The following is a 12,913-nucleotide window of genomic DNA, read 5'->3' on the forward strand; positions in this document are numbered from 1 at the left end:
GTCCCAGTGTCCTCAGCACCCCCCTTCCACACACATACTTTCTGCTTCTTTTTTTAAATTCACCAAAACAACACCTCCCCTGGACTCAAAGCTAGAACAGGAACCTTCCCCCTCGGAATCCCTGTTTGCTTTGGGGTGCACCCTTGAATGCGGGGGGTGGGGATGGGGCCGAGGGGCTTCCCCGTCACGTCCGACTCCGCGGAGACCCCAGAACTGGTTCCCGCCTGCCCCGCGCGCCCCCCGCGCCCCCCGCGCCCCGGTTCCCCGCCCGGCTCGGGGAGGGCAGCGTCATCGCGCGCGGAGTCCGGGCGCCTCGGCGGCGGCGGCGGCGGCGGCGGCTCCCCGGGGGCTGCGGGGACAGCCCGGGCTGCGGCGCCTGCTCAGTTCGCGCTCACTGCGTCGGAGGCTCCCCTGGCCTGGCTCGGTGCCCGGCACCAGACGGGGGGGCGGGGGGCGGGAAGGCGGCGGAAGAGCCCGCTCGGCCCGGGGCCCGGGGCTCCGAGCTGCAGAGGGGGCCTCCAGGGGGCAGCACCAGGCCGCCAAGCGGGCTTCTCGGCGCTGGCCTGGAGGGGTCCCCGCACAGCCCGCAGGGAAGCCCGGTTTTCCGACGGCCGCACTGCCCGCCCCGCCTCCACTGCTTCCGGAGAAGGTGGGAAAGTCTCCCACCCGCGCAAGGACCGCCAGCTCCCGGCTGAGGAGCAGGTGGCCCACCACGACGCAAAGGGACGTAGGGGATCACCTGGCGGGTATTTTCCTAGCCTCAGTTTCCCCGATGACACCTGGGAAGGCAGGGTGCCAACGGTCAAGGCCGAGGGGTCACGCTCCGCCTCTCCTGGGCGGCCTCTGCCCCGGCGAGCCAGTCCCTCCTCCCCTTAGCTCCCGCCCCGCTCCCACGGTCCCAGAGGTGGGCGGGAGGGCCCGGGATGACGGTGGCAGAACCCCGGCCCGACTCGCCCTCGCCCCCGCCCCCGCCCCCGCCCCGGGCGCGGGCTTCCCCAGGCCAGTCCCCGCGGGGGAACCGCCTGAGCCGCGGTGCTCCTAGCTCTCGGCGCCCCGAGACCTCCACCCGGGCGTCCCCAGCTCCTGCGCACGTTCGGGCTCCCGGCTCGGAGCCCGGGAGGAGGGAGGGAGCCAGGGAGCAGCCAGCAACGACCCGGAAACGCCATATAAGGAGCAGGAAGGATCCCCCGCCGGAACAACCCTTATTTGGGCAGCGCCTTGTTTGGAACGGCCCGATATGGCCCGGCCGCTTCCGGCTCCGGGAGGAGGGGAGAAGGCGGAGGGAAGAGGCGGGGGCAGTGCTGGGAACTCCGGAGCAGCCCGGGCCGGGGAGCCCGCAGCGGAGGCCCGAGCCCTAGGCTTTCTCGAGGCCGGGGCGCCCAGGGTGCAGGAGTCGGCGAGGGGGCCGGGGTGCGGGACCGCGGTGCTCCCCGATCTCGGGTAGGGGGCTTCACGTCACTCCGGGTCCTCCCGGCGGGTCTTGCCATATTAGGGCTTCCTGCTTCCCATATATGGCCATGTACGTCACGACGGAGGCGGACCCGTGGCGCTCCAGACCCTTCAAATAGAGGCGGATCCGGGGAGTCGCGAGAGATCCCAGCGCGCAGAACTTGGGGAGCCGCCGCCGCCAGCCGCCGCCGCCGCCAGCTTCCGCCGCCGCAGGACCGGCCCCTGCCCCAGCCCCGGTAGCAGCGCCGCGTCCGCACCGGCCGGCGGCGAGGGCGAGCCTGGAGGCCCCACCTGCCCTGGCCACAGTGTGCCCTGCGTCCCGCATGTGACCCGGCCAGGCCCCCGAGAGTGTGTCCCCCGCAGCCGCGGCTCCGGGCTGCGCCCACCCGCCCCAACACTAGCTCTCCAGCCCGCCCGTCCGGGATGGCCGCGGCCAAGGCCGAGATGCAGCTGATGTCTCCGCTGCAGATCTCCGACCCGTTCGGCTCCTTTCCTCACTCGCCCACCATGGACAACTATCCCAAGCTGGAGGAGATGATGCTGCTGAGCAACGGGGCTCCCCAGTTCCTCGGTGCAGCCGGGGCCTCGGAGGGCAGCGGCGGTAGCAGCAGCGGCGGCAGCGGGGGCGGTGGAGGTGGAGGGGGCGGCAGCGGCGGCAGCAGCGGCAGCGCCTTCAACCCTCAGGGGGAGGCGGGCGAGCAGCCCTACGAGCACCTGACCGCAGGTAAGCGGTGGCCTACGCCGAGGATTAGCCCCTTCGCCACCAGCCCGGCGACCAGTCAGTCCTTCCCCCGCCGCCTGGCAGCGCCCCCCTTCACCGCAGCAGCGTTCCCGGACCTCTGGGGTGCAAGCGGGGCTTCCCTTTCCGTCCTCGGGGGCATGTGTTGGCGAGATACCTGCGGACGTCCGCCCTCGCCCTCGCCCTCGCCCTCGCCCTCGCCCTCACCCCCCTCGCCCCTAGCGGTGCGCAGACGAGCAGGCTTCTGTTTGGGGTGGAGAGCTCGGGCTGCGTGGGTGGGTGGAGGTGGGGGAGGGCTTGTTTTGAAGAGCTGGGCTGCGCCCCCTTTTCTCCAGACGGGCCGGCGTTTCCTGCCGCCTGCCCCGGGGGAGGGCGGTGGTGCGGGCCGGGGACGTCCTGGCAGCCCGGGGTCGGGGCGCTGGCGGGAATCCCTGCGTGGCGCAGCCGCCGCTGCGGAGCGCCGTGCGCTGCAGTGGAGGGGGATTCTCCGTGTTTGCGTCAGCTGTTGTCGAAACGGGCTCCGCCGCCGGAGCGGGGCCGGGAACACTGCAATCTGCCGCTATCAATTATTAACCAGCTCGCGAGCCCATTATTGGGTCAGGTGGCCAGCCTGACCTCTTGCCTGGCAGCTCGGGTCCTCCGCGGCCTCCGGTGATTGCTCTCCAGTAACCAGGCCTCCCTCCTCTCTCTCTCCCCCCCCATCAGAGTCTTTTCCCGACATCTCTCTGAATAACGAGAAGGTTCTGGTGGAGACCAGTTACCCCAGCCAAACCACGCGGCTGCCGCCCATCACCTACACTGGCCGCTTCTCTCTGGAGCCTGCACCCAACAGCGGCAACACCTTGTGGCCAGAGCCCCTCTTCAGCCTGGTCAGCGGCCTCGTGAGCATGACCAACCCACCGGCCACCTCGTCTTCGGCGCCGTCTCCAGCAGCCTCCTCCTCCTCCGCCGCCTCTCAGAGCCCACCCCTGAGCTGTGCCGTCCAGTCCAACGACAGCAGCCCCATTTACTCGGCCGCGCCGACCTTCCCCACGCCTAACAGTGACATCTTCCCGGAGCCGCAGAGCCAGGCCTTCCCGGGCTCCACGGGCGCCGCGCTCCAGTACCCGCCTCCCACCTACCCTGCGGCCAAGGGTGGCTTCCAGGTCCCCATGATCCCTGACTACCTGTTTCCACAACAGCAGGGGGACCTGGGCCTGGGCACCCCCGACCAGAAGCCCTTCCAAGGCCTGGAGGGCCGTACCCAGCAGCCTTCGCTCACTCCGTTGTCTACCATCAAGGCCTTTGCCACGCAGTCGGGCTCCCAGGACTTGAAGACCCTCAACACCACTTACCAGTCCCAGCTCATCAAACCCAGCCGCATGCGCAAGTACCCCAACCGGCCCAGCAAGACGCCCCCCCACGAACGCCCGTACGCCTGCCCGGTCGAGTCCTGCGACCGTCGCTTCTCCCGCTCCGACGAGCTCACGCGCCACATCCGCATCCACACCGGCCAGAAGCCCTTCCAGTGTCGCATCTGCATGCGCAACTTCAGCCGCAGTGACCATCTCACCACCCACATCCGCACCCACACGGGCGAGAAGCCCTTCGCCTGCGACATCTGTGGGAGAAAGTTTGCCAGGAGCGATGAGCGCAAGAGGCATACCAAGATCCACTTAAGGCAAAAGGACAAAAAAGCAGACAAAGGTGTTGTGGCCTCCTCAGCTGCCACCTCCCTCTCTTCCTACCCGTCCCAGGTGGCTACCTCCTACACGTCCCCGGTTACTACCTCTTATCCCTCCCCAGCCACCACCTCCTATCCGTCACCTGTACCCACCTCCTACTCCTCTCCCGGTTCCTCAACCTACCCATCCCCTGTGCACAGTGGCTTCCCCTCACCCTCAGTGGCCACCACATACTCTTCCGTCCCCCCTGCTTTCCCGGCCCAAGTCAGCAGCTTCCCTTCCTCGGCTGTCACCAACTCCTTCAGCGCCTCTGCAGGGCTTTCGGACATGACAACCACCTTTTCTCCCAGGACAATTGAAATCTGCTGAAGGGAAAGGAGAAACCAGGGAAAAGAGAAAGAAACACAAGAGACTTAAGAGACAGGAGGAGGAGATGGCCACAGGAGGGGGTTCCTCTAGGTGAGATGGAGGTTCTCAGAGCCAAATCCTCCCCCTCTACTCCACCCCAGGGCTGGTGTGGAAGGTCTGTTGGCCTGCGATCCTTTCTGCCCACTTGCCCTTCCTCTGCAGTTCCTACTGCCTGTGACTTCAGCTGCCTGAAACAGCCATGTCCAAGTTCTTCACCTCTATCCAAAGAACTTGATTTGCATGGATTTTGGATATATCATTTCAGTATCATCTCCATCGTATGCCTGACCCCCCCCTGCTCCCTTCGATGCTAGAAAATCAAGTTGGCAAAAATGGGGTTTGGGCTCCTCAGAGCCCAGCCCTGCACCCTTGTACAGTGTCTGTGCCATGGATTTTGTTTTTCTTGGGGTACTCTTGATGTGAAGATAATTTGCATATTCTATTGTATTATTTGGAATTAGGTCCTTTGGGGGGGTAAAAAAAAAAAAGAAAAGCCAAGCAAACCAACGGTGATCCTTTATTTTGTGATGATGCTGTGACGATTAAGTTTGAAGCTTTTTTTGAAACAGCAGTCCTTGGTATTAATCAGAGCATGTGTCAGAGTGACGTTCCGTTAACTTTTTGTAAATAGTGCCCGACTGTACTCTCACACGTGACAAAATATGGTTTGGTTTTTCTTCTTTTTTTTTGAAAGTGTTCTTTTTTTCCGTCCTTTTGGTTTAAAAAGTTTCACGTCTTGGTGCCTTTTGTGTGATGCGCCTTGCTGACAGCTTGACATGTGCAATTGTGAGGGATGTGCTCACCTCTAGCCTTAAGGGGGGCAGGGAGTGACGATTCGGGGGAGGCTTTGGGAGCAAAATAAGGAAGAGGGCTGAGCTAAGCCTCGGCTCTCCAGAATGTAAGAAAACAAAATTTAAAACAAAATCTGAACTCTCAAAAGTCTATTTTTTTAACTGAAAATGTAAATTTATAAATATATTCAGGAGTTGGAATGTTGTAGTTACCTACTGAGTAGGCGGCGATTTTTGTATGTTATGAACATGCAGTTCATTATTTTGTGGTTTTATTTTACTTTGTACTTGTGTTTGCTTAAACAAAGTGACTGTTTGGCTTATAAACACATTGAATGCGCTTTATTGCCCATGGGATATGTGGTGTATATCCTTCAGAAAAATTAAAAAGAAAATAAAATAGCTGCGGTTGGGTGCGTGTTTCCTGGGTTGGGGGCGGGGGCCCTTTTGCCATCTTTTTTTTTTTTTTTTTTAAATGATTTTATTTATTTATTAGAGTGCAATGGGGAGGGGCAGGGAAAGAGTCTTAGGCAGACTCCTCACAGAAACCCATGGAAAGCTCCATGAGGGAGTTGGAGGTGGGGTGTGAGCTTGAGGCTCCATCTGACGATGGGAGATCAGGACCTGAGCTGAAACCAAGAGTCTGTCACTTAACCAACTGTGCCACCCAGGGCCCCCAATTTTGCCATCTTAATTGAAGGCTTTGAAGGGCTTTTACAGTCATGGAAAGTTCTTTTTTTTTTTTTTTTTTTAAGATTTTTTTTTTTTTTTTTAAGTGATCTCTGCACTCAACATGGGACCCAAACTTACAACGGGGAGATCAAGGGTCCTGTGCTATACTGAGCCAGCCAGGCACCCCCAAGACAGGGAAATTCCATTCAGAGTCCTAGCTGCTGTGTGTCACTGGAGTGAATTCTTTGAGAACTATGTGGATCTCTTCTTGATACTGGGCCTCTTCCTCAATCTGGTGGACTGCCTACTTTATCTGGTTAATTAAAGTGGAACATGAGTGCCCAGAGGCCGTGCTATTTTCCTGGCCCCACATAATTTGTCTGGCCCTGCCCCATGTCTCTACCCAGGGTTGGGGAAAGCTGTGTTCTTGGGAATCCTTGCTATCTACACTTGGGGGAGGTAAAGGGTGGGCACGAAGGCTCTGAGAAGTAGTAACAAGACTGGAGCTGACTCAGCCTCTCCTTCCCATCCTCCATGTCCCCAGAAACCTGAGGGCATCGAAGAAGCCTAGAAGAGGCCAGGGCCAGTTCTCAAGCCAAGAATCCTTCCAGGAAGAAATCTCACCACTTGCCAGCTGGAGCTGTGATCCTTGGCAGCTTCCAGGAGCACAGGGCGGAGTGGGCAGGAGGATGGCCTTGTATTTAAGGTTCTCATACAGATCAAGTCTGTCCCCATTGTGTAGGAGGCCTGAGGTAGTAGGTTCCCTGGCTCCAGCTCCCTGATGGCGCACACTAATGGCTGAAGCAATCCTTGTGAGCCTTTTTAGCATCTGTGTACTCTTTGAGAGGTCTTGAGCTGGTCATAACAATGCAGATTGTTGGTTAAGAAGACAGAGATGTAAGCCAAAAATTATTACATGATGTTATGTTACATAATGTGGACAAGCTTGGGACTCAGAGCATGGAGAAGGATGCTGAACCCACCCAGGAGCTTAGGAAAGATGGAAAATTGAGTAGGGAAGAGTAATAGTTAACTCAATTCACTTGCTTTGTATGTTAACCAGGGAGGGTGTTGGTGACTCTTTGCATGAGAGAGTGAACAGATAGATTATGGAACATAAGCACCACCTTCAGCCTTGATTAGAGTCTTTTAGGAATTGGTCAGACATGACCATCCAGTGATCATTTGGGTCCAATAGATTTGATGTCCCAGAATTCCCAAGCCTTGGCTCCCCTCTCAATTTCTGATCCTCCCAGTCAAGGACAATGAAATATCTTCCCGGCTCAGTATGGCTCTCAGGCCTTGAGTGGGATTGAGGTCTCACTTGGTCCACTCTTCCCTCTGAGGGTCTCCCAGGTTAGCCACCAACACCATTCCTGGAACCAGGGGAATTCCAGCAATCTCTTGGCATTCGCCCAATTCTTTCTCTTCCATTCTAGCCCTCAACCACCAAATCTATTGATATCTGCCCTTTCCCAGGATACTAGACTCCTTAGCCTGGAGCAGGAGAAACCAAGCCACCTTCTCTAGCTGAGGGCACATTCCTATGAGCCTCCTGGCTAAATTGCCAGGTCCTGATGAGACAACATTTGCATTGGCACACCTTTTCCCAGCCCCACCTACCCCTCCCCATCTCACTCTGGGCCCAGGATCACCAGTCTGTACTTGTTACACATTCTTAATAATTTCTCACCACAGACTACCTAGGTGGGGGAGGGGGCAGCGAGGGAAAACATGGCAAAAATAAAATATGAAAAAAGGAGCAGAAGGACTCTGTTCCTTTAAAGCAAAAAATCTCTTATGTCATTATTACAATATCTCAGAATCAGATTCCCAGACCCCCTTCCTGTGGCATTTTATTTATTTATTTATTTATTTATTTATTTATTTATTTATTTATTTTGACATCTTATTTTTGAGGTCTGTGATGGGGGCCTGGAACCTGCCTTGATAACAACCACACCGGGCAATTTTGATGCAGATGGCTCATTGAGAAATTCTGCCAAGATTGCTAGCTAATTTTTATTAGTCCTGTCACCAGGGTTCCTTTGGCTTCTGCCACTTGAAACTCAAGTTTCTCTGCACAGCTGAAATACAGCAAGACTCAAAAATTGCCCCATTTTACAGTCCTATAGTATTAAAAAGGAAAGAAAGAAGAAAGAAAGAAAGAAAGAAAGAAAGAAAGAAAGAAAGAAAGAAGAAAGAAAGAAAGAAAGAAAGAAAGAAAGAAAGAAAGAGAAAGAAAGAAAAAAGAAGAAAAGAAAGAAAGAAAAAGAAAGAAGAAAGAAAGAAAGAAGAAAGAAAAAGAAAGAAAGAAAGAAAAAAAGAAAGAAAGAAAGAAAGAAAGAAAGAAAGAAAGAAAGAAAGAAAGAAAGAAAGAAAAAGGAAAGTGTTCAAAGGAAAGTGTTCATTTTAACTCCTGCTCCTGTGAGGGAAATCTGAAACCAAGGGCATAGGGCATTGCTGATAAAAGCTCTATCATCATCAAGGCTGAGGTTTAGGAAGGCACCCAGATAGTGTGAACAATTGATTGTTACCTGGGGACATTGTGTGGGGCTTCAAGGATGTGGAAGAGGCGAGGGGGGCAGGAAAACTTGGCCAAGGCTAGGTTTAGATTCTGCAGGAAAAAAAAGAACCAGGTTTTAAGGACCCTTGACCCTGCTTCCTAGTACCTGAGGGATACTCTTTTCTCTTGAATTCCAGGAATGTTGAGCCTCACCTTTTTGGAAAGATTCTAAGCACTCAGAAAGACATAGCTTAGCCTGGTTGTCAGGCTGGGTTTAAGGTATGCTTCCTTCTACCTGGCCCCTCTTGGAACCTCCAACCCAGGAAGAAATGGGGTCAGGAATGCATACTATGGGGTCAGAGATAGTTCCTGCAACATCCTCCTCTCTCCCCATCCCTGCTGTTTTCCCTGGTTCAGCCACGATTGGTGTAGTTTGAGAGGGGAAGATTGAAAAGAGTGAGATCACAATGGTCCCAAGGGAAATGAGGCCAAGTCTAAAAGAAAAGAATCAGGCATTGAGTAAATATGGTTTCAACATTTTACTCATAAGTCTCCAGGTGCTAATAAGACTTTTGTGCCCAAATAGCAAATCTAGCCCTCCACTGTAGTGATTTTTCTTCCCAAGTCCCCTTTCCCATTACTAGAGCCTGGGTAAGTCTTTTGAGGCAAAGCTTACAGGAGACATTCTCTTAGGATCCCTGGTTGGGTCAGCCCAGGTGGCTCAGCGGTTTAGCCCTGTCTTCAGTCCAGGGCACGATCCTGGAGACCTGGGATCAAGTCCCACGTTGGGCTCCCTGCATGGAGCCTGCTTCTCCCTCTGCCTGTGTCTCTGCCTCTCTCTCTCTCATCTTTGTGTATTCTCATGAATAAATAAATAAAATCTTAAAAACAAAAACAAAACAAAAAAAAGGATCCCTGGGTGGCTCAGGGGTTTAGCACCTGCCTTCAGCCCAGGGTGTGATCCTGGAGACCTGGGATGGAGTCCCACATCGGGCTCCCTGCATGGAGCCTGCTTCTCCTTCTGCCTGTGTCTCTGCCTCTCTCTCTCTCTCTCTCTCTGTGTCTCCATGAATAAATAAATAAAATCTTAAAAAAAAAAAAAAAAAAAGGACGTTCTCTTAGATCAGGTTAGCAGCTCGGCTCCTCATTTGCAAGAAAATCTATCTTAACTCTTTTTTGGGGCGCTGTCTCCAACAAGGCCATCCTCCTCAGTGCTTAGGTCGTTTATTATGATTATTATTATTATAGCTCTATTGGAGTATAATTGATATAGAATAAACTGTACAATTTGATGAGTCCTGATATATGTGTTCACAGGTGAAAAAACCATAATCACAGTTAAGATAATGAACATATCTGTTACTGCCAAAACTTTGCTTGTGCCCCTTGGAAATCTTTCCTTCATCCATCCCTGTCCCCCGGGGCAACCACTGATTTGCTTGCCTTTTTTTTTTTTTTTTTTTAAGATTTTATTTATTTATTCATGAGAGACACATAGAGAGAGAGAGAGGCAGAGACACAGGCAGAGAGAGAAGCAGGCTCCACACAGGGAGCCTGATGTGGGACTCGATCCCAGGACTCCAGGATCACACCCTGGGCTGAAGGCATGCACCAAGCTGCTGAGCCACCCAGGGATCCCCTGCTTTTTTTTTTTTTTAAGATTTTACTTATTTAGTCATGAGAGACACAGGGAGAGGCAGAGACACAGGCAGAGGGAGAAGCAGGCTTCCCACAGGGAGCTCGATGCTGGGACTCCATCCCAGGACCCTGGGATCACTCCCTGAGCCAAAGGCAAATGCTCAACCCCTGAGCCACCCAGGCATCCTTATGTTGTTGCTTGTACAAAGAGTTCCCTCCGTGTTATTTCTGGGGAGTATTTCACTCTATGACTATAGCACAATTTGTTCACTCTTTCACCGGTGGATGGACATTGGGGCTGGTTCCCTTTGGGGCTGTTATAAATAAGGGTGCTGTGAACATCTGAGTACACATCTTTGCATGCATGCGTTCCCATTTACTCCAAAGCCCCCCATTCTTGTTCCTTGTTTCTACCATGTTCCCATTTACTCACCTCCCTCTTACTGGAAGCAATAATCACCCATGTTCTCCCACACTCATGTAGTTAGGGCTCAGCCTCCTAAAAGATCTGCTTTGTTTACATTTTCCTCAAACAGAGCCAGTCTAAGGCTAAGCCAGGTACACTGTTGTTATTTACTCAGCTTGGCAAATGTACGTGTGTCCTTGGCGATACTTTTCTAAGGTACCTGGTAGTCAGGGGAATGCACACTGATGAGGCACTTTGACCTCAAGCAGAGGAAAAGGCTAAGCTCAAAAGGTGTGCAAGCTGCCCTGGGATACTTGTCCTGAGAGGTTATCTGTCCACATTATCACTGTCTCCTCCTTTTTTTTTTTTTTTTCATTTATTTATGATAGTCACACAGAGAGAGAGGCAGAGACACAGGCAGAGGGAGAAGCAGGCTCCATGCACCGGGAGCCTGATGTGGGATTCGATCCCGGATCTCCAGGATCGCGCCCTGGGCCAAAGGCAGGCGCTAAACCGCTGCACCACCCAGGGATCCCTCACTGTCTCCTCCTGTGAGTCTTCTTCCCTGGAAGGGTTTCCTGGAACACAGGCCCCACTCACTCACTAGCTGTCAAAGCCCCTATCCTATGGAGTTCTCAACTCTCAGTTCTGAGGTAATGCTGTAACTACAAGTTCTCTCTCTCTCTCTTCTTTGGGCCCAGAGAGCCTGGAACTGCAGAGCGGCCTGAGAGTAGAAAAGGCCACTGAGGCTCCATGTTCTCAACTGTGTTAACTTGGCACTCATTGCCGGCCTGAGTTATGTGTCAGGGTCAGGATGAGGACAGATGGCTTTACATATTTTAGAAAATTATTTAGAAAATTATCCTTAACATTTATCCTTTCCAGACAGACAATAACAAGTGTTGGTGAGGATATGGAAATGCTGGTGAAGGGCAGCCCGGGGTGGCTCAGCGGTTTAGCACCGCCTTTGGCCCAGGGCGTGATCCTGGAGACCTGGGATCGAGTCCCACATCTGGCTCCGTGCATGGAGCCTGCTTCTCCCTCTGCCTGTGTCTCTGCCTTTCTCTCTCTCTCTCTCTCTCTGTGTGTGTGTGTCTCATGAATAAATAAAAATCTTAAAAAAAAAAAAGAAAAAAAGGAAATGCTGATGAACATGTAGAAAGGTACCACTTTGGGATACCTGGGGGGCTCAATGGTTGAATGTCTGTCTTTAGCTCAGGCATTATCTTGGAGTCCCGGAATCGAGTCAGGGAACCTGCTTCCTCTCTGTCTGTGTCTCTCTCTCTGTGTGTCTCTCATAAATAAATAAATAAAATCTTTAAAAAAAACTATTTTTAATGCCTTATAGTTCAATAAATCTAGACTTTAAAAATCCTTTACTTCGCTGGTCTTTGAATGCCCATTTTCCAGGTGGGCTTCACAATGTTAATTCTACCCTATAGGTCTGTTCTCCATCCTTGAGGGTGAGCTTCTTGGAATCTCTCTCCTGCTAGCTGCCTTGGCCTGTGCTCTGACCAGACCCTCTGCTCCAAGGAGGGAGCCCTCTCAGATTGTGGTGCTGATTTGCAAACTGGAGGCTGAAGAGCAGGCCCTAGGGTAGTGGGGTGGGGGCTGGGGGAGGTCCTCCTGACTCTCACTTAGGGATTCATGTTGAAGGAAGGTACTCTTATTTATTTCTTTTTTTAAGATTTTATTTATTTACTCATGAAAGACACACAGAGAGAGAGAGGCAGAGACACAGGCAGAGGGAGAAACAGGCTCCATGGAGGGAGCCCGATGTGGGACTCGATCCCGGGACTCCAGGATCATGCCCTGGACCAAAGGCAGGCGCTAAACCACTGAGCCACCCAGGGATTCCCAGGAAGGTACTTTTAAAATCTGGGGAGTCGGGACACTTGGCTGGCTCAGCAATTGAGCATCTGCCTTTGGCTCAGGTCGTGATCCTGGGGTCCTGGGATGGAGTCCTACATCAGGCTCCCTGCAGGGAGCCTGTTTCTTCCTCTGCTTGTGTCTCTGCCTCTCTCTCTGTGTCTCTCATGAATAAATAAATAAAGTCTTTAAAAAATAATAAATAAAAATAGAAAATAAAAATAAAAATCTGGGGAGGCAAATGGGTGGCAATGGGTCTATCCTGAAGTGTCTTCTCTCATCTCTGTGACCCAGGTAAATCAGTCTGCCCATCTGGGTTAGAGTGCTTCCTCACTTCCCAAACAAACCCAGAAGTCGAGTTTCTACACAACTAGCAGTGGGTGCCCTCTTCAGAGAAAATGATTTCAGCTCTTCCCAGAACTCATGTTTCCTCAGAACCAAATTCTTACCCCAAAATCTTTTCAGATCCAATAACCAGACTCCTGAGAACCAAACTGTACTCCCTTTATTCAACAAATTAGTGGAGCTTCTACTGTGGGTGAGTTGCTCCAGGGAATTTAGAGGTGGTCTGGGAGAAAGAGAAAAAAAAATCCCTCCCAGCCTGCCAATCACCTTTAAATCTCTTTATTTTTGAAAGATTTTATTTTATTTTATTTTATTTGTTTGTTTATTTATTTATTTATTTATTTTAGAGAGGGGGGCGAGCAGAGGGAGAGGGACAAGCAGGCTCCCATGCAGGGCTCAATCTTATGACCCTGAGATCATGACCTG

The 12,913-nt window shown here is 52.8% G+C and overlaps 1 protein-coding gene across 1 annotated transcript; it reads left to right on the forward strand.

Annotated features, from left to right (window-relative positions):
• The first annotated feature begins 1,609 nt into the window (after positions 1-1,609).
• On the forward strand, positions 1,610-5,453 carry EGR1 (early growth response 1). Its single transcript, XM_038552314.1, has 2 exons — positions 1,610-2,173; positions 2,894-5,453. Exons 1-2 carry the CDS (start codon positions 1,873-1,875, stop codon positions 4,219-4,221), a joined length of 1,629 nt encoding a protein of 542 aa, XP_038408242.1. The 5' UTR covers positions 1,610-1,872; the 3' UTR covers positions 4,222-5,453.
• The last annotated feature ends 7,460 nt before the right edge of the window (positions 5,454-12,913 follow it).

The sequence above is a fragment of the Canis lupus genome, chromosome 11, assembly GCF_011100685.1.
Source record: "Canis lupus familiaris isolate Mischka breed German Shepherd chromosome 11, alternate assembly UU_Cfam_GSD_1.0, whole genome shotgun sequence".
Taxonomy (NCBI): Eukaryota; Metazoa; Chordata; class Mammalia; order Carnivora; family Canidae; genus Canis; species Canis lupus.

Excerpts from the sequence above, each read along its gene's own strand:
- EGR1 (XM_038552314.1), top strand. The coding sequence starts at position 1,873 with ATGGCCGCGGCCAAGGCCGAGATGCAGCTGATGTCTCCGCTGCAGATC. Across the intron at positions 2,174-2,893 it reads CTACGAGCACCTGACCGCAG|AGTCTTTTCCCGACATCTCT; the intron begins GTAAGCGGTGGC and ends CCCCCCCATCAG.